Source organism: Panthera uncia, chromosome A2 (assembly GCF_023721935.1).
Source record: "Panthera uncia isolate 11264 chromosome A2, Puncia_PCG_1.0, whole genome shotgun sequence".
In the NCBI taxonomy this organism is placed as follows: Eukaryota; Metazoa; Chordata; class Mammalia; order Carnivora; family Felidae; genus Panthera; species Panthera uncia.
The window spans coordinates 94,519,375-94,542,498 of record NC_064816.1 but is presented as its reverse complement, the minus strand read 5'-3'; the positions used below and the strand labels follow the sequence as shown (position 1 = coordinate 94,542,498).

Below are 23,124 nucleotides of genomic sequence, written 5' to 3'. Positions count from 1 at the left end.
TTTAAAAAAAATTTTTTTAAAAGGAAATGTGTTTAGATCCTGAGAAGGGAGAAAGCTGGATAGATGGTCTTCCCTGGAATTAAAGATCCTTCCTCACATGTAACTTACGAAAATGAAGAGGTCTGTTTTCTCAGGTCACTAAATGACTATTTACAGAAAGTTACAAAAGTGGCATCATTTCCTCTGTTGCTGTTGCTCCGGGTTACGTGAATGGGGAGAATGAAGACAAATGAAAAGCCCAGGAGGACACAGATGGTGACAGGTGGGAGAGAATGATCTGATACCATTTCTTTATTATCTTTAAAATACTCTTGTTCCTATAGCAACTGCCTGACTTTTATTTGTGTTTACCCTTTACTTTCTTTTGAAAATATTATTCATTTACAGGCACATTTCCTCATCCTCTTTTTCTTTCTAAATGTTGAAGAAAGCAATGACACATGTAGAGCTCTTCAGGTCTATCGCTTTAGTCAATTGGAAAAAAAAAAAAAAGTCTTGTCGGTAAATAAACAACTCCTGAAGATGAAAGGAAACGAGGGCTTTATTTAAGTCCTCTAAATAAAAGTTCAGAGATGAGGATAAATAACTTTTAAATGTACGAGTAAACAATTCAAAACAAGTAGGCTTGTATTATGTGCTAATTAACATAAAATGTTTAAGTACAAGCAAGCAGATTGAGAAATGTTTTCTAATGCAAGGAATATCCTCTCCCCTTGCCCTCAGCATTAAGTTTTATTGACAAAGACAGCGCATCACAAATGTTTTGGCCAGAATATTCCTGAAGGTGAGGGCAACATGTGTCTCCCCCCAGCACCTCTTGCTGCAAGCAAACCATTTTCTGAAGGACCATGTTTCACATGACTAGTTTATACAAATTCAGCAACCTATTCCACAATGTATAGATCTTATTTTAGTCCAGAACAGTCCTCTCAAAATATTTGAGTAAAACTGAAGAAAACCAGAAAGGTTATTGCACCTACTCATGATTTTTCCTACAGAGCTCAGGGCGTATGAAAATCCCAGTCTACAAGCACAGTCTAGGTGGTGGGCTCGCGGAATATGTGACATCATCTCTACTCAAAACTCAAGCATCTAAAGTTAAATAAGATGAAGAACCACACAAATAAAAGAAACCTGCCCACAACTGGCAAATGGATTTGTTTGTGCTTAATTACTTCTGCTCTAACCTCTAAAAAAATGGTGCTAAGAGGCAATGGTCTTTTCTGAAAGTGATTAGCAAGAACAAAAAAGTGAAGCGAACTTGGCCTCACAAACCCTGAGGTCCAGAGGTTAATAACTATATTTCACTTTCTGCAAACCACTAACTAACAAGCCTGATTGGCACACTTCTCTTTCCAAGTCTTTCAAACTTTTACCATTTTCAAAAAGTCTCTCGATTTGCTTTCTGTAGCCAGCCATTGCTAGCAAAGGGTTCCTCATCTTCTAGCTAAGATGCTCTGAAATGTCAGGGTAGTACACAATGAGGCCAAGTAACCAACTTAAGTTCTTCCCTTCACACACTTTCTGGTACATCTTTTACTAAACTTTCTTGTGGCATACAGGGGAGCCACTGAGTGTGCAATATTTTTCCCGAGGGGAGCACTGAACAGGAAGTCCTACTAAAATAAAAAAAAAGTTTCTAGATGTTGGGAGAAACTGAAAGTGAATACATTTACACTAACAGCAGCAGGAGCTCCCTTTACGTCACACAGTCCCTTCACTCTTAATATTCATGCTTCAAAGGAAAACCACACTTCGGGTCGGAAACACGACTTTGAAAGACAAGCGCTAAAAATGAGTCTGCACCTGTACTCTTGCCCCTGACATTTGACACTGCAGTTCCCTGCTCATATGTCCGGATGCTCTGCTAAGCGGTGAGATTCTGGAGGGCAGGAGTCCTCACCTTACACTCATCTTTGCTTCTCCAGTCTCTGGCTCAATAAGCATGGGTTGAAATGTCCTTTTTTTGACTATTAAGTAGATTTTGCTTTTCGTTTCAAATTTAACTCAAAATCTCCTTGACTATGCTCATGTGCTCTCTTCACCAAGAAATAAGTTAAAGAGCTTAGAGTGGGGATCGGAGTTTGCAAAACTAGTGACAGTACTCTCTGCTAAGTGGTTATGGTGGCAGGAGGGAGGGTGGGGGGAGACATTGAGATTAAGAGGCCAGTCACAAAAGCCTATGATTTTGCTAACTCGACAGTAATGTAAACTTATTACTGACAAGGGAGAGAACGAGATCGGTTGTAAGAAAACCTGGGTCCCATTTCAACTGAGATGATACATGAAAAGTTTTACAAAAATGTATCAGGCACCAAGTAAAAACACTATACACACTAGTTATCACTGCTGTCGGTACCTTCTGGATCCATTCTTGTCTTTGAGAATTCCTTAACTTTACTTCTTGTTTATTTCCCCTCACCATGATACCCTAGGATTAATGACATGGAGTTTGTAAAGTGTTTTGAAATCCCTGAAGTGTTATAATCAACCCAAGTACCGTTTTATTTATGCAAACTGTGTCTACCCGGTGAGTCCACTTAAACATCTAGGATTGGGAACTTCTGTCTCATAAGGCTTAATAAATGATTCCCTCTGGCTCTAAAAGCAAGTACTTTTTCAATGACAATGGGAGGGAAAGCAAAGGAATTGCTCTGTGACATCTGTTGTGCAACGTTCTTCGAATGGCGCATCTCGATAAATGCATCAGAGTCCTCGGAGAGTTACTGCACACAGTGAAGAGAGAGTGGTAAAAATCCCAGTATCTCTGCAAAGGAAAAAGCAAGACAGGTTAAAACCAGAAAAGCCCCGGAGTCTACTTCAATAGAAATCCACAATGAGGCAGTGAGTCCCTACTTCGTACACAATGGCAGCTTTCTAGCGTCTCCCACAGTGAGACAAAATTAAACACGAAATTGGGATGGGGGCTGAGACGGTGGTGCATGAGGAGAGAAGAGAGACGAGGGGGATATAGTACTCTATGCCACAATTCCGAACCCAGGAAATGAGATAAAATATACTTACGTGAACTGCCTGAGCCAGTGTATATCAAAACGGGCAATGTGAAATTAATCTAAATGCTATTGTATACACTTGACATGCCTTACGTGGCCCATACACTCAGATATTTATTCTATTAAAGACACTAAAGCCGATTAAGTGACTTTTTAAGGGTAAGATAGTTAAAAAGTAGCAGAATAAGACTGCACCTAGGCAGCCCGCCTCTGGGCCGCATGAACTTTGCACTCTGCTCCTGATACCTCCCCACGTGTTGGAGACAGCCTGCGAGGGCTAAAACCAAGAACAGGAGGCTCTGTGGGAGGACTGGTTTGCAAAGGGAGCAAAGTCCATTTGCCGAGTGGGAACTCAGCTTTGTCAATGGCTTTCTGTAGAACTTATTAAGGATTTTTAATACGGCTCCTGCCTACTTCAAGGCTTCAAGTAGTCATTGAAAAATGAATGACACGATCTACATGAAAGACACATCTTCTGGCAAAAATATTATATATGAGCAATTGCAATTATTATTATTACTGTTATTACTATTATTATTCCAGTATCTAGATTATTGAGGAGAAAGTAAAATTGTCATCTCTGTACCATTGTTCAACATGCCCTTAAATGGAAAAGTCCCCCAAGACATTCTCAAACACTACAGACTTGATGCATCTATTTATTCTTCTTCTCACACCTGCATTTTATAGCCATGTGCTTCATGTGACAAATAAATATTCGAGTAGGTCTTACAGGCATTCTGAAAGCCAGTTCTTCAATTAGAACGTTCTGTACTTCCACTGCAGTCTTGAACTACTTTATAGTGAAAACCATGGGAAGCAAATGGATTCGCTACCTCCAAGTCATCATCTGGGATGGCTCTTTTCCACTTCACGTTCCACCTGATGTGTTCATAGGCATTGACTACAACTTCGATTGCTTTGGGACAAGAATGGCAGGCCTGTATCACCTGGAGAGGAAGCAGACAGGTTTATTTGTTCAACGCACATGTACGATTCATTCATTCCCACAAAGACACCAAGAACTGATGGATCTGTTACGCTCCTTGCAGCCTTCAAAGGCTTTTGCGAAGTCTCCCGCCTTTGAGTTTTCAAACACACTGCCAGCCCCAAGGCGGATGGGAAGATTAATAAAATCACAGGACCTCCTTTCACCATTCAGGAGCAAGTGAAAACGAGGTGCTAACGAAGCAGGTGGAAGCCTGATGAAATGTTCATCTTGCCCTTACAAGCCTCACCCCTTCCCAACAGCTTCTGTGTCCACCTGAACACCTCCAGCTTCTCTCTGCTAAATTGGCCTCGTCTCCGGAAGTCTTTTGAGTATGGCCTATTTTCATTTCAAAGGGACCCAACTGGTTCTGCAATGTGTCCGCCAACTGGTCCATAGGCAACCTGCAGCAAAAGTACTCTGGACTCCGAATTTACTCACCTTTCTTTCCTTTGCCAACAGACAAGCAGCCCCAGCCACAGACTTTCACCTTTAAATTTTCTCATCGTGAGTTACACATCGGTTCCATTTTTCCCTTGAAACTCCAGAAAACTGTGGAGTCCTCTTCACTGGACTTGAGATGCAGAGAAAGCCCCCCATTGCTGACATTACAAGGGACACATGCCTTCGCACTCAAACAACTTTATCCAAAGAGAAGTTCTTCCTGCTTTCCCAGTCCTTTCCAACCTCAGCCTACTGTTGCTGGCCAAAGGGACGCAACACTGGATTTCCCCACCTCCTTTACAAGTTTGTCATAAGTGATCTAGAATCGCATTTTTTAGTGTGGGCTGTTAAGTACCTACCGGCTTGAGGCCCCAGGCAAAAGTGAGACAGAAAGATTATCATTCTAATGCCGTGTGTGTGTGTGTGTGTGTGTGTGTGTGTGAGTGTGGTCACCGGAATGGAGGGCCCATGTCAGGAAAGTGCTGATGTTCAGAGCAGGTAAGATGGAACCAGCTGACAGTGCACCTGCACTGCCAGTCTGATGAGCTTGGGACTGACTTCACAGGCCATAGGAGGCTATTACATTTTCTTAACAAGAAAGGGTTATATTCAATCAATTCATTCCATTAGGAGGCCTTTATTGAGCGCTGTGTTTAGCAGTATGACAGTAATTCCGAGAAGTTTATGACCTGTTTTTTGTCTTCAAGGAGTTTACGGCCTAGTTGAAGAGAAAAGATACACATTTTTCAAAGAGAGAGCAATGTAAGCCAGTAAATAATAAAAGACTAACTTAAAGATCATCAAGTGTCCCTTGGGCATCATGAGCAAAGGCACAAAGGAGAAAACAAGGATATGAAGGTCAGAGAACAGTGAGGAGGCTGAATGGGGGTGTATCAAACGGCTTCTCAGCTAGCTTCACTGTCAGTCCTGAGAATGGATGGTAACTGAAGCTCTGAGAAAGAATAGTAGGGCTTAATGACTACTCAGACATGGGGAGTAAAGAATGCAACTTTCAAGACTGAGATCAAGGACATATGGGGGTGCCACTGACAGAAATGAACAAGTTGGAAGGGTATACTAATTGAAGAGTTGTCAGGTCCCAGACAGGAGGATATGTCATATGCAATGTCTTAATGTCAGTCAAAAATGTGCATGATTGCACTCCACTGAAAAGGCCAAAAAGGAGGTGGAGATTTGTACATCATTAAAGAATGTGCTGGCTAAAGCCAAGTGGCTCAATAATGCTCTAAATGGGAATAAATGCAAATGGTAGAGGACCGTGGTCTAAAGTTTGAGGAATCCTAATAGGCAGGAGAGAGGAAGAAGGAAAAAAGTTATAGTTATCATTTTTTGAGTACTTATTATTTGTCAGGGACTATGTCAAATCTTTGCATATTTACCCTGCACAATCTTCAAACAACTTTATGAGATTAGCTCTACTCTTCTACCCATTTTACAGATTTAGAATCTAAGAAAATTTAAACTCAAGGTTATTCAGCTCATCAGTGACAGAGCTAGGATTCAAACTCAGGTCTGTGTGACTCCAAAGGTCAAAAGAAAACGGGACCTGTCAGAGTGAAAGACATCAAGCTAGGAGAGCTTTGGAAGCTGGATTATCACCAAAGCCATGAGGATCAGAGAGATGAAGACAGATTAGATACCACAAGATCTGATTAGAAAGCCAGTTTACTAAGAGTTGGGTGGATTCAAACAGGGAGGAATCAGCTTGTGAGAGACAGAGGATGGATACACAGCTGTAACTAGGGCAGATCTATTCTCATCTTCAAGACCTTGGTGCCATAACATACATGGTTTTAGAGACCCCATAAATAACTTTCCCTCCTGACTTTAGAACCTACTAAAAAATAAGATGAAGGTGACAATCCAAGATCAGAATGTCGTTTTTATTATTAATACAACTGATTACATATAATATCTTGAATTATGGGGCCACATCAAGCTTCCTTACACTACACCCCAAATATAAATTTGCATCACCAAACTACAGGCCTTTGCCTGATGTAAAGAGGGTGTTCCTAGAAGCTTACCACAAGGAAGAACCAAGAATTCAGGTATTCTCTAGGCCCACAGTTAATCAAGCAAGTTTGTTCTTCCTCCCAACTTATCAGTAGGTTAAGTGGAAAGTGGTAAGGTTGGAGACAGAGGTTTGGGGTGGGGAGGGTTATTTTAGCAGAACTTCCCTTACAAACACATGGGACCAAGGAGATGGCAGTTCTTTTCTATTGTAACAAATAAAAACCCAGCTCCAATGGTCAAGACCCAATGGGAATCAGGAACAACAAAATATGGTGAGATGAAGCAGAGTCATCAGAGTGGGGATTCTAGGAAAGAAAGATTTTTAAGAACTTATTGGAACACAGTTTCAAATCAGGAGGCATGGCCTCAGCAGAGGACTGTGTCAGCCCCAGCAAACAGGCCAACCAGAAGGTCTCAAGAAGGAATAAGGAAGATTTATTGAAATAGAGGTTTGAGTCAGTGGTATGCAAAAAAATGTTCAATTACAGGCTGTAAAAAACCTGTGTATATTTATATGTACATAAATGCATTATAAATTTTTACCAATATAATGTGTGGCCCACAATTTATAAATAATAAAATGTCCAATACTCTTTATTTCCAATTCTGTAGAGCTGATTGGTTCCCACAGAATGCTTTCACGGATTTTGTATCGATTTTGTACGGATATTGAATTGCATTCATAGCCAAAATCTATGTCTGCCTTTGAATAACACATGTAGTTCTTATGTGAATGTTGGTTGATATTTTTATTACACGGAAGAGTAATTGTTCCACAAATGTGAGGCAATGAAGACAATATTGGAACTTCACTCATTCATCAATGACATGAGTAATTTTTTGTTGAAATATATAAATGTTTTCGAATACTGGAATCATACTTCCTCACTTTTTGGTGCTACCCACTTTTTTAAAAAGATGTTTATTTATTTATTTTGAGAGAGAGAGAGAGAGTGCACGCACAAGAGACAGGCAGAGAGACAGGGAGAGAGAATCCCAAGCAGGCTCCATGCTGATAGCACAGAGTTTGATCCCATGACCATGAGATCATGACCTGAGCCCAAATCAAGTCAGGCACTTAACCAACTGAGCCACACAGGAGCCCCCACACATTTAAATTTAGTCTGTATTAGTAACATTCACCCCATTAATTTCTTAGGTCTAGACATCAACAAAGTAACAAATCAAGGTCTGGTCAGTAGCATTTGCTGATTTCTGTGGTGTAAATACTCCCATCATGGTCTATTCACAGCTACCAACCTGAGGTCACTGAATGTATGGTTGGTAAGAAATGTGCAGTAACAAATCATTACATAATATAATATTTCCACTAAACAGGTATAATAGATGCATGTAACATCAAGAGCATTGATATATAAAGTGATTAAGAAATATAAAGATGTGCACCTGGGTGGCTCAGTTGGTTAAACATCCAACTTCTCCCCTCTGTGTCTCCCTCTCTCTGCCCCTCCCCTCCTTGTGCTCTGTCTCTCTCTTAAAAATAAACATTAAAAAATTTTTTTAAGAAATATAAAGAAAATAATTGGGAAATACTGTGTTTCAAATACCTATGATCTTTGTTTTTAGTATACTTTACTTGTTGTAAGTTTATTTTATTTAATTTTTAATAATGGCTGCACTTAACAATCAGCTCACACAATTCCTGATAAGTTGTCAGCCCTCATAAGCCACGGTGAAGCAATTCCAGCATTCAGTTGCTTTTAGTTGTCTCATATTTAAGAAGCACCATTATAAGCCATGACAGACTAACTGTATCTACTGAAGCTCTAAATCAGTCAAAGTGGCTGGGTCCAAATGAACACAACATAAATACTTGCTTAATGCATAGGAACCACTCACATACATATTCTGGGCAGAGTGCCCAAAACTGAGCTGCTGACCATGACTTTTTCAGCTGTGCCTAAACAAATAAAGAGCAATCCTGTATCATCAACCCATAGGGAGTAAGGAGGTGGGTTGAAGCCAGAGAGCCATTGCTAAAGGACCTCTGAAAAGTCATCATTTTTTGTGTTTACAAAAAGTGTAGCTAGAAGAACTTCCATCTCGGTCCTTGGGTGTTAGGGTAGTAATTTTTCAGCACCTTGGTCTTAGAAAATGGAGGCAAATGTGGCTGCTCTTTTCTCTACAGCTGGGATGAGGATGGCAGATGGGTAGTTCCAGGTGAAAGAGACCGACAGAATCTGAGGCTGACAAATTAATTTGTACACTCGTTGTAAACTACTAACGCAGTGTCATAGAATGCTACAGTCCCAAGAGACCCTAAAGGTTATTCAACACCCACGCCCCCAATTTGGAGAGGAAAAAATTGAAACCAGAGAGGCACATAGTAAAAGGAAGCATGAGAACTTAATCTCAGGTCTTCTTAATCTGAGTTTAGTGTTCTTCCAAATATATTCTGATTACTTTATTTTACTTCTTAGGTAATGGCCAGTGAAATTAATAGTTTAAGGACACAAATCTCATTGCACAGATATTTTGACACAAGAAACAGTCTTTACCATAATTATGTTAGGCTGAATTTTGTTGAAACTTCAAACTAATTCTCTTTTAAATGTAAAGATGTTGCTGCTAACATAAAAATAGCAACTATCCGGAACTCCATAGACATCCTTTTCTAAAAACCTCCAGACAAATCCTTTCTGAAAGGATGATATGTGGTGAGAAGTACATTGGTAATCAATTGATAATCCAAAATACAGATTTAAATGTCAGAGTTACTAGTACAAGGATGATAGCTGAAATTAATCCAAGGCTTGAATCAAAAATATATTTATACTGGAATTATAAAAACAAAAAGCTATAAAAGTATGGAGAAATGAGAAAGCTTGTAATGAGGTTTAGCACATAGTTTCAGGGTTCACTCCGAAAACTGGCCTCTGCTCTGCATTAATTCTCTGGGTGCATTCACTCTACAAGGAAGCCGCACTGGTTACATTTAAAGACAAAATGCTCACATACCCAACACAGGTAATTTGTCCCCAGATATTCCTTACTTTCCCCTTCTGCCAGCACCTTCATCACAGATGACCAACATCTTGCAACACATTACCTACTTCCCAACTAGGGTTTGCAAATTTAACAAATACAGACTGCCAGGTTAAATTTGAATTTCAGATAGACAGCACAGAATTTTCAGTGTAGCCATGTCCCAAACATTGCATGGGACATGTTTATATTAAAGATTACTTATTATATATCTAAAATTCATATTTAACTGAGCATTCTGTATTTTATTCGGCAACACCATTCATAGCCCCTATTCAGAAAAAGTTCCAACTAAGTTATGGCTACAAGAACACCATCCATTCATAGTTCAGGAGCCTAATTCACACACCTGATGCCTCAATTTGCGCCTGGTATACTCCCATATATCACAGAGAGATAACTTGCCACCTTTCATGAGGCTAAAAAAAAGAATTAAGTAGTTCTTAACCTGCAGTCTTTCAATGCACGAAGTCCAAAGCTCCCACTGCTGTCATTAGGTTTTGCTGACACTGACCACTAAGTTTTCTGCTGACAGAAGATGGTTCTCACAGCAGGAAATGCTCCTCTGAGGAGCCTGACAGCCTCCCAGCTCTCTTCACTGGCACATCAGGATTCTTCCAGAACTAAGACAGTTGGACACACTGTCTTCAGGCTTCAATAATTATTACACTAGGCAACAACAATGATAAAGGTCCTTAAGAGACAGCAATCCCCAAATCATCACAATACACTGATTCCCAGGAACCTTGACCATCAAATGAGAAAGGACTATTGTGGACCCAAAGGGAGAAGATTCTGCTCCTTCTTTGTCACCCTGGAAAACAGAACATGCCCAATGAATTTCACTTTCTGTCTCTGGGATCTCTATTCTTTCTTCACTGAGGAACAACTGGACAACAATTTCTTCCCACGCTGGTGGCAACTGGAGACACCTTTGGATACTTCCCCTCATCATCTGACCCCTGAAAGCATAGATTAAAAAACAGATTCAAGATAAATCTCCCTGCCACCCTTCCCCTACAAGTGCCGCCTCTGTAAGCCACGTCAGCAGAGAAACTCTTAAGACTACCTCTGCCCTTTTATGTTGATATATCTGTGCAGAAAAGTACTTAATGATCAAAAAACTTTGTTGTATTCTGGGCTTCATTTGCAGCATTGTTCAACGGCAGAAATCATCCTTCCTTCTCCCAAACCCTCATGTACATTTCCCTCCCCTAGAAAAATGTCTTTCTTGCCCTACAAGAAAACCCAATCTTGGCTCCCTGGGGTGTCACTTCCTTCTGAATTATGCTTTGAGAAAAAAAAAATCAAATGTCCTTTTGTACCCTGGAAAGCAATTGCGGACCCTATAATTCTTTTTTTTTTTCCCTTATGTAATTTATACATTGGCTTTCAGTGAAATACACCCTCTACAAATTTGCTTTGTATTTGGAAGACAGCATCTTCAGCTCTGACCTTGTTCCTTGTAAATAAGGAAACTGAATTCCCCATCCACATGAGAACAAATCACTTTATCTTCTGGATAAATGAGTCAGTCATTTACTTGTCGTAAAGATGACTCTCTCTTTGGAAAGTCGGGCTGTGGAGTAGTTGTGCTAAATCACTTTGAAGCATCTGCATACTAAATTGAATAGTTTTTCTTTAGTTTTCCTTTGGAAGGGGGCCAGTGCTCTCACACTGTCTGTTGGGTAGCAACAAAAATGTTTATAATACAAGCCATCAACCGGTAGCCAATTCTATCCTAAATCTCTTTAGCATATGGCTAAACCAGAGGAACTCAGAGAAGCAAAACACAACTAAGAACACACTAACTCTGGATAGTGTCCTTGGAACACATAATCATACACCTATTTTACAGGCTGGTAGAGCCACCAAAGTTAGGCTGGCAGGAGGGACTCCCATAATAGACCCAGTGTGTGTTTTGAGAGGAGGAGTATGAAAGGAAACCATTTTATTGAGCACCACTACTGGGCTGGATGGTTAACATATCTTACTCACTCCTGAAACATTTTTGAAAAGTTGATATTTTTACCTTCATTTTTTAGATGAGGAAATTGAGATCTGAGAGATCAACGACTTGTTCAAACATCACACGGCAAGTAAATGGCCAAGCCAGGACTCATCACTAAGCCTCTGCCTCTAACTTTCTTCACTGTCACCTCTCAGAGGAGTGCCTTTGTGAAAAGAAAGGGACATTCTTCACATTTGCAGGAAAGACTTCTTGCTGGAGAACAGAAGCTCCATGGGAAGGCCCGTTCTCCTTAATCTGGCTCTCAACGGGGAATGAGGAGAGGGTATTCTAGTTACTTTTGCAGAGACCTGTTTCATCCGCAGTCAACCAGCGGTGAGTCTCAGACTAAAACTCAATAGTTCGCCTCTGGACAGTCTCACACGTTGTCTCTCCTGGTTGGAAAGGACCCTGTGGGTAAACCAGGCCCAGAGCACTGATTCTACTGATCAAGAAATATGTAATAATAGCAAAGGGATTGCCATCACTTCTTCAATGGTTACCACAGCCCTGGCACAATGCCAACACTTCTAAAATATTATCATTTAATTCTCAAAACAAACTTATGAGAAGGTTATTCTTTTTTTAAAATTGTCTGACTTTATTGATTTACTTTAAGAGAAACAGAGCGAGCAGGAAAAGGGCAGAGAGAGAGACAAAGAGAATCACAAGCAGGCTCCACATCATCAGCACGGAGCCCAGTGTAGGGCTTAAAGTCATGAACCACGAGATCATGACTTGAACTGAAACCAAGAGTCGGGCACTTTACTGACTGAGCCATCCAGGTGCCCCGAGAAGGCTATTATTATTCACAATTAAATGAGGTAGGTACGTTTCTCTGGAAGCTCCATGCCCTTAGTCCCTCTCCATCCTCTTCTATAGAAAGAAGGTGGCCTTAGAACATAAATACACAGAAAATAATGTTTCATGGAGTGAGCTGTATTTGAAAGAGATCACTTGTATGTCTTCTGGAAGTTGCACTGTGAAGATGGCCAGCCTAATGAGGTGTGTGTGGGGAAAGAAGATGGACATAGACCAAAGAAGTGGTACTCACAGATGTGGGACTGGGTTGGGGCAGAGACTGCAAAGACTGTCAGTGACTCCAGAGAAAGAGTAAAGAAAGGTTTGCACCATCCCCTGGGCTCTGAAAATACCTGTGTGCTACCAGTAAGATTAATTGCCTTCAAATGTAGGACCGACTCTGCATATTCTTGCCAAGCCATAAGGGCAGAGTGTACCCATTTCACAGGGGAGGCATTTGAAGCTCAGGAGGTTTAGTAATGTATTCAGAGTCAAATTCTTAGGTAAGTGGCAAGACCTCAGTTTGCTTGACCCCAAAGTCTATGCTTCTTTATTCCTGGCATGAATAGCTTGGTTTCTCTAGAATGGATGAGTTACTGGAGACAATGCAGAGATAAAAATTTAAAGCAGGAACAATTCCATGTGTAATTTAAAATATATTCTGCTTAAAAGACGGCGAGTATTTGCCTGTGTAACACTACTGACCTCTCCAGTAGCCTTAAAGTGACCTTCTTATCTCTCTCAATTCAGTCCTGGCAGAAGCTGCTCCCAATTCACTGGTGCTCACCCAAGACATGGAAAATTATCTGCCACTCTCGTTCTCATTCTTAGCTCTCAGCCCCAGATTTCAAACAAATTTGGACCATGACAAAGTAGCCAGGGTTGTGTGTGCAAATGTGAGGACAGTTGGAATTAGCCCAGAGATTCAAGCCTCAAATAAGCTTGAGTCACCAGAAGAGTTGAGACCAAGCCATCCTTGAAGTCTCTGGGAACCCTGCTGACTACCCTGTTCTATACTTGGCATCTTTAGACATAACCTCACCTTGTGGAACTGTGGAGGGTATATTCGAGCAGCCCCATGGTTCAACAGCAGTTGGTAGCAGATCTCAGGCTGGGCAGCTGGGCGCACAGAGGTGACCTTCAGCACATACTGAATGGCAGCACAGCCATTGATATCCATGAGATTGGCTTCCGCACCAGCCTCCAGCATCATGTGCATGAGCACGTGGTCACAGTTCCAGGCTGCCTTGTGCAGGGGAGATTTGAAGTCGTCATCCCTGGCGTTGACCTCAGCTTTGTAGTCCAGCAGCATGCGGCAGATGAGGTGGTGGTCCCTGCTGTACTCCTGCTCTTTAAAGCGGAGGGCCCAGTAAGTGGCGATAGCCAGCGGGGTCTCCATGTGGGCGTTCACACTGTCCACGACGGCACCGTGCTCCACGTAGAAGGCCACCAGCTCAGGGAGGCCGAAGTGGGCAGCTGTGTGCAAGGGCGTCTCCTCATCCTGGTTGTTCGTCTTCATGTTCACGTTGGCCCCTAGAAAGGGAGATTGAGGAAGACAATTTCGCAAACATATTTTGCCATTATTTCCCAAGTTCAAGAGACTTTTCTCACCGCCTCCCTTTCAACCTCTGATTGCCTTACGGGATCAGTTCTTTCCAGGGTAACTTGGTCTCCTGGGAAACCAGGCGTTTGAAACAACAGTGCCATCTTCTGGACAATCAGCAAATGTACCGGGGTTGGGTAGGGGTAGGGAGAGAAGGGAGGATGTCCGCAGAAAAGCTGGGGGTAATTCTTACCCCCAGATGGATGGGGAAATACAAAGTGATTCCTATAACTAAATAGCTTTTATCGATAAGGTAGCAAATATCATTGAAAAGAAAGTTTATATTGCAACCTTTGAAGCTCAGACAGTTGGTTTTAAAAATCATCAATTTCTTTGCATATTTCACAAAATCCTGTTCTTCTTTTTCAAAGCTGGGAAACCTGAAAGTTTGGTCCAAGCAAACTTTAGTGTTGTGGAACTTGCCCAGCTCTGACTGAAAACAGCAGGTACCAGAGCCACTCAAGTGCAAGGCCCCCTTGGGGTACACTGGAGAAAAACAAAAAGCACAAACACTGACCACCAAACTAGCCTAAAAGGTCATATTTTGCTTGGAAAGGGGTAGAAGCCAGTATAATAGAAATACTCATTGAAAGAAAGACAGTGACTTCAAGACATATTTGATTTATGGTTGATAATGGCTGTTACAAATACAAATTTGTAGTATTTGGAACGTCCCACAGAAATTATTTAACCAAACCCACTTATCCAACACACCAGGAAAGTGAGGTGAATTTTATTTTTCTGATAGAGAATGTTAAGTACTAAAATGGTCAACTTAAGAGCCTGAAATTTTCTTCCTTGCCTAATTTAATGGAGTGAACGCGATGACCCCTGGGGGCCTACTCTATAATCAATTCTACTGGAAATTTTTATAGCTACTTCAAGTACAAATCTGGAAAGGTATTATTATTACGATTACTACTATTATTATTATTATTTCAGCAGCTAAGATTTACTATGTACTTACCATGTGCAGCATTCTGAGCTAAATGTTTTCCATATAGTGCCTTATCGAATCTTTTTAGCAACCCTTTACAATAGGGGCAATTTTTATCCTATTTTTACAGATGAAGAAATTTGTATTTAGAGAGGCTAATAATTCCCTCAAGCTAAGAAGCAGTAGAACAGAGGTTTGAAAGCAGACAGCCTGGCTCTGAAATCTCTTACTACTGTACTATTCTACCTCATTTTTCTAGAAGTCTTTTCTGTGCATTGCTCTCTTTTGGTATTTGAAAACTTGAAAGTAGTGGAGAAATCACATTGCATTTTGTTAATTTTTTAAAAATTGGTTTTTCATGGATTGCTCCTTTATGCCCTTTTTTATGGCATCCTCTCTGGTCACATGGAAACTGCTTGAGAAAGGCAATACTCCCACAAACATGTTCAGTATCCCATACAAAATCAACCCCCCGGTGAGGTTTCTGAAAGCACATTGTTCTATAAACTCCGAGGCTGCCTGTACTCCCAACTTGCAGAAAGCAGAATTCTAACCAAAGACGGTCTCTTACAGAGTCATCTGCGTTCATCAGTATTCCACCCCTGAGAAATTCTGGGTCAGGTGTCTTTCCAGGTCAGCCCTTCTTTGCTCTGTAGGGAAATGGAATGAATAAGAATGTCTTCCCAAAAGCCAAATGTGGGGTCACTTCAGACACTGGAGAATTTCCAGTAAGGAAAGGAATCAAAGGGTCAGAATGAAATTTTTACAGGCCAACTTGGAACAAACCACATCCTTTATTTTTTAATGTACTTGGACATTTACAATTGATCCTTGACCTGTTGGTACAACTAGATGTGCTGCATAGTTTTCTTTTCTGAATAGGCGATCTTTATTTTTATATTCGAATTGTATCTTTGAGTATAACTTTTCCAGAGAATATATAAAGTAGGATGATTTCTTTTTTATTTTAGATTTTGTGATTTATTCAAGAAATTAGACACCATAAATATAAATTCTTGGAACCTTTTTAAAAATATTCTTAATGTAAAAATACAATGTAGGGGCCCTTGCGCGGCTCAGTAGACTGAGCGTCCGACTTCAGCTCAGGTAATGATCTCATGGTTCGTGAGTTGGAGCCTTGCGGTGGGTTCTGCACTGACAGCTGGGAGCCTGGAACCTGCTTCAGTTTCTGTGTCTTCCTCTCTCTCTCTGCCCCTTCCCCGCTTGTCCTCTCTCTCTCTCTCTTTCAAAAATAAATAAATACACATTAAAAAAAAGAAGAAAGAAAGAAAATACAATGTGTTAGTTGCCTAGCACTGCCGTAATAACAAAGTGCCACAAACTAGGTTGCTTAAAACAATGGAAATTTATTCACAGTTCTTGAGACGGGAAATCTGAAATTAAGGTGTCGGCAAGGTTGGTTCCTCGTGAGGGCTTTAAGGGAGACTCTGGGTCGTGCCTCTCCTAGCTTCTGGGGATGGCTGGCAATCCTTGGTGTTCTTGGTTTATAGGTGTATCACTCCAACGTCTGTCTTCATCTTCCCATGACCTTGTGTCTGTGTCTGTGTTTTCACATGGCTATCTTCTTATAAGGACGCCAGTCATACTGTGGTAGGGGCACATCCTGCTCCTACTCAGCTAATTACATTTGCAACAACCCTATTTCCAAACAAGATCACATGCTGAAGTACTGGGGATTAGCACTTCAACATACAGTGAAACCTTGGTTTGCAAGCATAACTGGTTCCAGAAACATGCTTGTAATCCAAAGCAGTCATGTATCAAAGTAAATTTCAAGAACCATTGGCTTGGTTGTGATCATGTGATGTTAGGCGTCATGTACTACTCATATTACAAGACATCACTCGTTTATCAAGTTAAAATTTATTAGAAATGTTTGCTCATCTTGCAGAACACTCACAGAACAAGTTACTTACAATCCAAGGTTTTACTTTATCTTCTTTTGGGGAAGTGGGGCTAAGATTCAACCCGTAACATAAAACATGCATTACATAATATATAAAGATATGTATGTATAGTTTTTTAAAATATTGTAAAGCCATCACCCACAGAGTCATATTCCAGTCAAGAAATGAAACACCTCCCAGAGCCAGAGAAGACCTCCACTTTCCTGCTGTCTTTCCCCATTGCCAGAGGAACCTAATATGCATTTCTTTAGAGTTTTGCTACCTTTTTATATATCTCTAAACAAGATAGTTTCATTTTTTTGAACTTTATATAGATGAAATAATAAACACATATTCTTCTATGACTTGCTTCTTTCATTCAACATTATGTTTGTGAAAATAAGCTATGTTGTGATGTTTAGCTGTCTTTTGTTCATTTTATTGTGTTCTGTCTCACTGCGCAAGAAATTCACAATTTATCCTTCCTACTGGGTATTGGAAATTTCTAGTTTCAGGCTATTGCCATTACTGCCGCTGTGAGCATTCTTGTACATTCTTGTACCCTGGTGCTCATGGGTAGGATTTTCCCTGGGTTCCATACCTATGAATGGAATTATATGATCATTGGGTATGCATATCTTCAACTTCATTAGATAGTGTTAGGCAGGTCCAGTTTATGCTTTCATAAGCCATGCGTGAGGGTTCTTATGCCATATTCTCATGCATGTTTGGTATTTTTGGTCTCTTTCATTTTAGCCAATCTGCTGGGTACATAGTAATATGTCATTGGGTTTAAATGTTTGTTTCCCTAATTAACAATTAATTTAGACAAATTTAAATATTTTTATTGACCAATACTGCCTTTTGTTTACTCTTCTAAACATTTCCATGTTGTTATAGGATTACTTTAAATGTCATTTAAAAATAACTACATAACAGTAACTACATAACTCCATGCAGTGAGTTTACCCAACTGTTGGATAAGAAGATTTTTTCCAAAATTTTGATCTTATAATTAATGCTACAAGTAATAAATTTGTATGAAAATTTTAGGATTATTTCTTTGGCATAAATTCCCTCCCACACACACACACACATAGAATCATTAAGCTGAAATGTGTGAACTGTTTTAAAGACTTTTATGAATAATTGTTAAAAGTTATATAACTCATTGATGTATAGCAGTGATATTTCACTCATCAGTATGTTGTTATATAATTTTAATTTTTTTTGTTAGATTGTAAGTAAAAATGATCTTCTTTACAAAAAATCTAGGGGTGCCTGGATGGTTCCGTTCGTTAAGCGTCTGACCTCTTCATCATCTCGAGGTTCATGAGTTCAAGCCCTGTTTTGGGTTCTGTGCTGACAGCTCAGAGCTTGGAGCCTGCTTCAGATTCTGTGTCTTCCTCTCTCTCTGTTCCTCCACTGCTCATGCTCTGTCTCTCTTTCAAAAATAATAAACATTAAAACATTTTTTTAAATCTAAATGCATTTGATTATTAGAGTGTGAACACTTTTTCTGTAATTATCAACTAGTGGTATTTCTTCTTTAGTTAATTGTCCAGAGTTTTGTTCTTTTATACATTAAATGCTTTCTGCTTTGTTTACATTTATAGGACTCCGTCATTAAATTAAGATGTAGGCCTACATTATCATAATCGCTATAAATTTTGTAACAGACTTTTTTGCTTTTTATTAAACACAATGATGTTAACTTTCTTTTTTTAAATATTAGAATGTGTTGTACCTCTCAGAGGTAGCATTGCTATCCAGATTAATTATAATTTTTTATAGCTTTTTATAGATTTTTAAAATATTTAACATTTGATTCATCTGAAACTTATTTTGGTGTAGACAACAATTTAGGAAGAATTGACATTCTTAAAATATAGACCCTCTTCATACAGAAATCTGGTCTATTTCTCCAAATGGTTTTCTTTTTTTTCAACAATTTTTAATGTTTATTTTCAAGAGACAAAGAGAGACCGAGTGCTAACAGTGGAAGGGCAGAGAGAGAGGGAGACACAGAATCTGAAGCAGGCTCCAGGCTCTGAGCTGTCAGCACAGAGCCCAACACGGGACTCAAACTCACACACTACGAGATCATGACCGGAGCCAAAGTCAGAGGCCTAACCGACTGAGCCACCCAGGCACCCCTCCAAATGGTTTTCTTTTACACTCTGTAAATTACACTTCCCCAAAATTTGTAGCAATTTTCATTCTAGTGGATAAATTATTTCATCCTGGGGTAAATTGTTTCTGGAGTAAAGTAACTTTTAATGAGAGAAGGCCTTTCAAGAACTTTTTAATTTATGCAAGATGATCTTCAGAAGTACTCTGGAATCGGGGCGCCTGGGTGGCGCAGTCGGTTAAGCGTCCGACTTCAGCCAGGTCACGATCTCGCCGTCCGTGAGTTCGAGCCCCCGCGTCAGGCTCTGGGCTGATGGCTCGGAGCCTGGAGCCTGTTTCCGATTCTGTGTCTCCCACTCTCTCTGCCCCTCCCCCGTTCATGCTCTGTCTCTCTCTGTCCCAAAAATAAATAAAAAACGTTGAAAAAAAAAATTAAAAAAAAAAAAAAGAAGTACTCTGGAATGGTAGCAAAAGAGATAGACACAAATTTTAATTATTACTGCTTGATAAAGAACAAGAACTTTTCAGATTCTGTCTGTGGCAAAAAAGACAGATATTTGTGTACACTAAGAATGGGATGAAGAGAGGAGATAGAATAAGAATTTGAACAGAAAGAGTGATTGCTGGCCACAAAAATGACCAAGGATGGCCCTAGGGAAAAAGATAATGCTGAAGCCAGGATTACAGAGGGACATAGTGCCAGTCAATACTAAATTTTTTTTCTGTTCTCCCATAGCATGTGAAAGTTTTCTTTCATTACTCTCCAACGAATAGAATCAATTTCATCAATTTCATCACATTTTCTTCTTTTTTTTTTTCCCCCCAAATAAATTTAAATTGCCTCTCAGTGCCCTTTTGTTATATTGCCCAATCATCAGTGCTTAGTCATCATGGTGGCTCCCTCTGCTGGACTTTGCTTCTCCCTACAGGCTATAACGGCCGTCAGAAGCAACCTCTCCAAAGCATCCACATTCCCCCCAATTTCTGTTACTTCAAGAGCTGCATAAGAGTGAGAGCAGAGAGCAAGTCTCTGTCACTGCACTGCAGAAACTCACTTGTCTATCTTCCCAGACTCAGGGAATCCACATCGCCCACCATATCCCCAAGCCAGCCCCTGACTTCCTTCTGTTCTAATGGATTTAATTTCTCAAAAAGCCCGTGTGTGAGTGGGGAGATCCGAGGTGAGGTGAAGGACAAGGCCAGGCCAGCACGTCTCAACCCTTTATGACATCCTTCCCAATTCTTCAAGGAAATGCTGACAATAACATCCACCTTCGTATGCAGTCTTCTAAAAATAAATATAATGCCTTGCTAACCTCTACAGGCAAAATGAAAGTACTTTCTAATAATCAACACTACCTAGTTATGATTATTATACATACTATAAATAAAGTATAATGATGCAGTATAAAGTCAATATGTTAATGACTATACTGGAGGCCATAATGAAATAGTGATTTGCTTGAACCCATATGTAGAACCTAACAGCTACGAATTTGAACCGACACAGGTATTTTGTATTGTAATTCAAATGCCACAAAGGTCATTGCCATAATGAATGTTATTCCAAAATGAGGAAAAACATTGGTAAATTTCTGAATAAATCGAAGCCCAATCTTGCCCTCATTTATACCATAACTGCTTTCTTGAAAATATTCATACTTATTTACAATTCAAAGGTATTTTGTACTTATATGCACAATGGGGTTAGGTTAAAAATCTGTGTTACTACATCTAAATATCTAGTATTATATCAGCACCAAATCTAAGATGTGTTACACATTATGAAATAATTCAAACATACAGAAAAAAATGTGAAAATATTATAACAGACATATATATATCACTGCCCATATTTGACAGATAATAATTTTTGCCGTATTTTCTTTAGCTTTATTTTTTCCAAGACAAAATTTTATAGAAAAAAAATCCAGCTCATTTCTCCTTTCTTTCCTTTCTTTCTCCACCAGAATAACTACTATCCTAAAGTTGGTTTTTGTCATCCCCATGCAAATTTTCTTTCTTTTATAACTCATATGTTTACCCATAGACCGTATATATACTATTATTTTGTGTTCATAAAAACTATATAAATGGTATTTCACTTTTCAACCTGTTTTTATTAGTCAACATTATGATTTTTTTATTTATTTTTAAATGTTTGTTTATTTTTGAAAGAGAAAGAGAGAGACAGAGTAAGAGCAGGGTAGGGGCAGAGAGAGAGAGAGACAGAATCTGAGGCGGGCTCCAGACTCTTAACTGTTAGCACAGAGCCCAATGCAGGGCTTGAACCCATGAACTGTGAAATCTTGACCCTAGCCAAAGTCAGACACTTAACTGAGCCACACAGGCGCCCCAACATTATGTTTTTGAGTGGAGAGCTGATTTTTTTCACATCAGCTGCTGAATAGCTTCCCAGTATATAATTAAACTACAGCTTAGTTAAACTTAAACTACCTCCACTAAAGACAGTTGCTAAACTTTTTCATAATAACAATATTTTTTAGATCGTGCAGGAATTTCTTGAGAGAGAGAATTAGAATTACTGGGTACCAATGTATGAGCACTTTTAACTAGATTAGATTATACTCACCAGTGGTTATACCATTTTATATATCCATCAATAGAGTTGAAAGGTTCAGTATCACTTCTAACACTTGATAGTATCAAACTCTTTAATGTTTATCAATTAGATGGTGCAACACGGTATCTTTTTTACTTCATTTGCATTACTCCTGGTTGCCAACAAAGTTGAGAGTCTTCTCATAAGTTTACAGGCAACAAGATTCCCACTTATATTAATTGCTTCTTCATAGCCTCTGCCCATTTTTCATTGGGTTGTTTGTGTTTTTCTTATTTATTTTCAGGATATAACTAAGATCCTTATGGAGATAATGGTAAAGATTTGATCAAAGGCAAAGGACTTCAATTAAGTGGGACGTTTTGCTCTGTTCATAGGTAGAGAGATTCAGCATTGTAAGGATGCCAAGACTTCCTGAGTTAATCTATAAATTCAATGCCATCCAAACGTTTTTTTCATAGAACTTGCACAGAGTAAAGAGCACATCAATTTTGGAAAACAAAAGTAAAAAGAATGAGAAGGAAAGAAGATTGTGAAGAAGGGGAACTTATCCTACCAGATATCCCTGCAAATTGTAATTAAAACAATGTAGGATCGATGCATAGAAAGACAACTAAACCAGTGAAACAGAATGGAGAGCTTAGAAACAAACCTATATACAGAAAGCATCTGTAAAGCATCTTCAAGTTTGCAATAAAAAGTTAAAATATTTCTTGGTTTTAGCTTTGATGGCATATTTGATATTCTTTTTTAAATATTTTAATCTAGTATCATTGTAACAGAAAAAACCTACATGTAAGCAAAAAAGAAAACACTCTATTATTTTAACTTCCTTTTTTTTTTTTTTTTAATTTTAGGAGAAGGGCAATGTCACCATCTTTCCTTGAAGATTTGGCTAAATTTCTTTCATGCTTACATATCCTGATGTATCTTTTTCTGCTTTTGTTTCTAAGCTTTCTCATTCTACATTAGATTACTTTTACAAGGTATACATTACTGGATTTTTAAAAATCAGTAATAGAGTATGCCTTTGCATAAGTAATTTAAATAAACTTTTGTCACTCATCAGCCATATGTCTTTAAACCACACTGCCCCTATGAGCGGCAGGTGCTGGGAACCAAAATAAAGGAATACATGCGATCTGTTTTCATAGACCCATCTTCTTCAATAAATTTATGACATAGCTTCCTTTCAGATTAACTTACTTTCATTAGATAAATTTTTATTATGTTTTTATTAAACCATAAGGTACGTGTTTAAAAACGTCAGAAGTATAGAAGACCTTGATTGACAATTTCATTTGTGCATTTACAAAGACACATCTTTTTTTTTTTTTAATATTTATTTATTTTTGAGAGAGAGAGAGAGAGAGAGAGAGGGAACAAGCATGCACACACAAACAGGAGAGGGGCAGAAAGAGAGGGGGACAGATGATCTGAAGTGGGCTCTGTGCTGACAGAAAGCCCAATGCAGGGCTCCAACTCTGTGAACCACGAGATCAGGACCTGAGCCAAAGTTCAGCACCTAACTGACTGACTGGCCCCCCTACAAACACACATCTTTTAACTATATTTGTTTTTAGATCTTTTGGCAGTTATTCCCATAACTCCAGCTAACTTCCTTTTTATCATTTGTTATCAAATTTAGAGGGAATTCTTTACTGTCTG

At 39.3% G+C, this 23,124-nt stretch overlaps 1 protein-coding gene across 1 annotated transcript in view; it reads right to left on the bottom strand.

Annotated features, from left to right (window-relative positions):
- Window positions 1-523: 523 nt before the first annotated feature.
- The window catches only part of ASB4 (ankyrin repeat and SOCS box containing 4), a 60,194-nt gene continuing 37,593 nt past the window's right edge, over window positions 524-23,124 (bottom strand). Inside the window, exons 3-5 of the mRNA XM_049641490.1 lie at window positions 13,341-13,831; window positions 3,851-3,964; window positions 524-2,767 (exon numbers count right to left, since the gene is read on the bottom strand). Coding sequence (XP_049497447.1) covers window positions 2,579-2,767; window positions 3,851-3,964; window positions 13,341-13,831 — 794 coding nt within the window. The 3' untranslated portion in view covers window positions 524-2,578. The remainder of the gene's footprint in view (window positions 2,768-3,850; window positions 3,965-13,340; window positions 13,832-23,124) is intronic.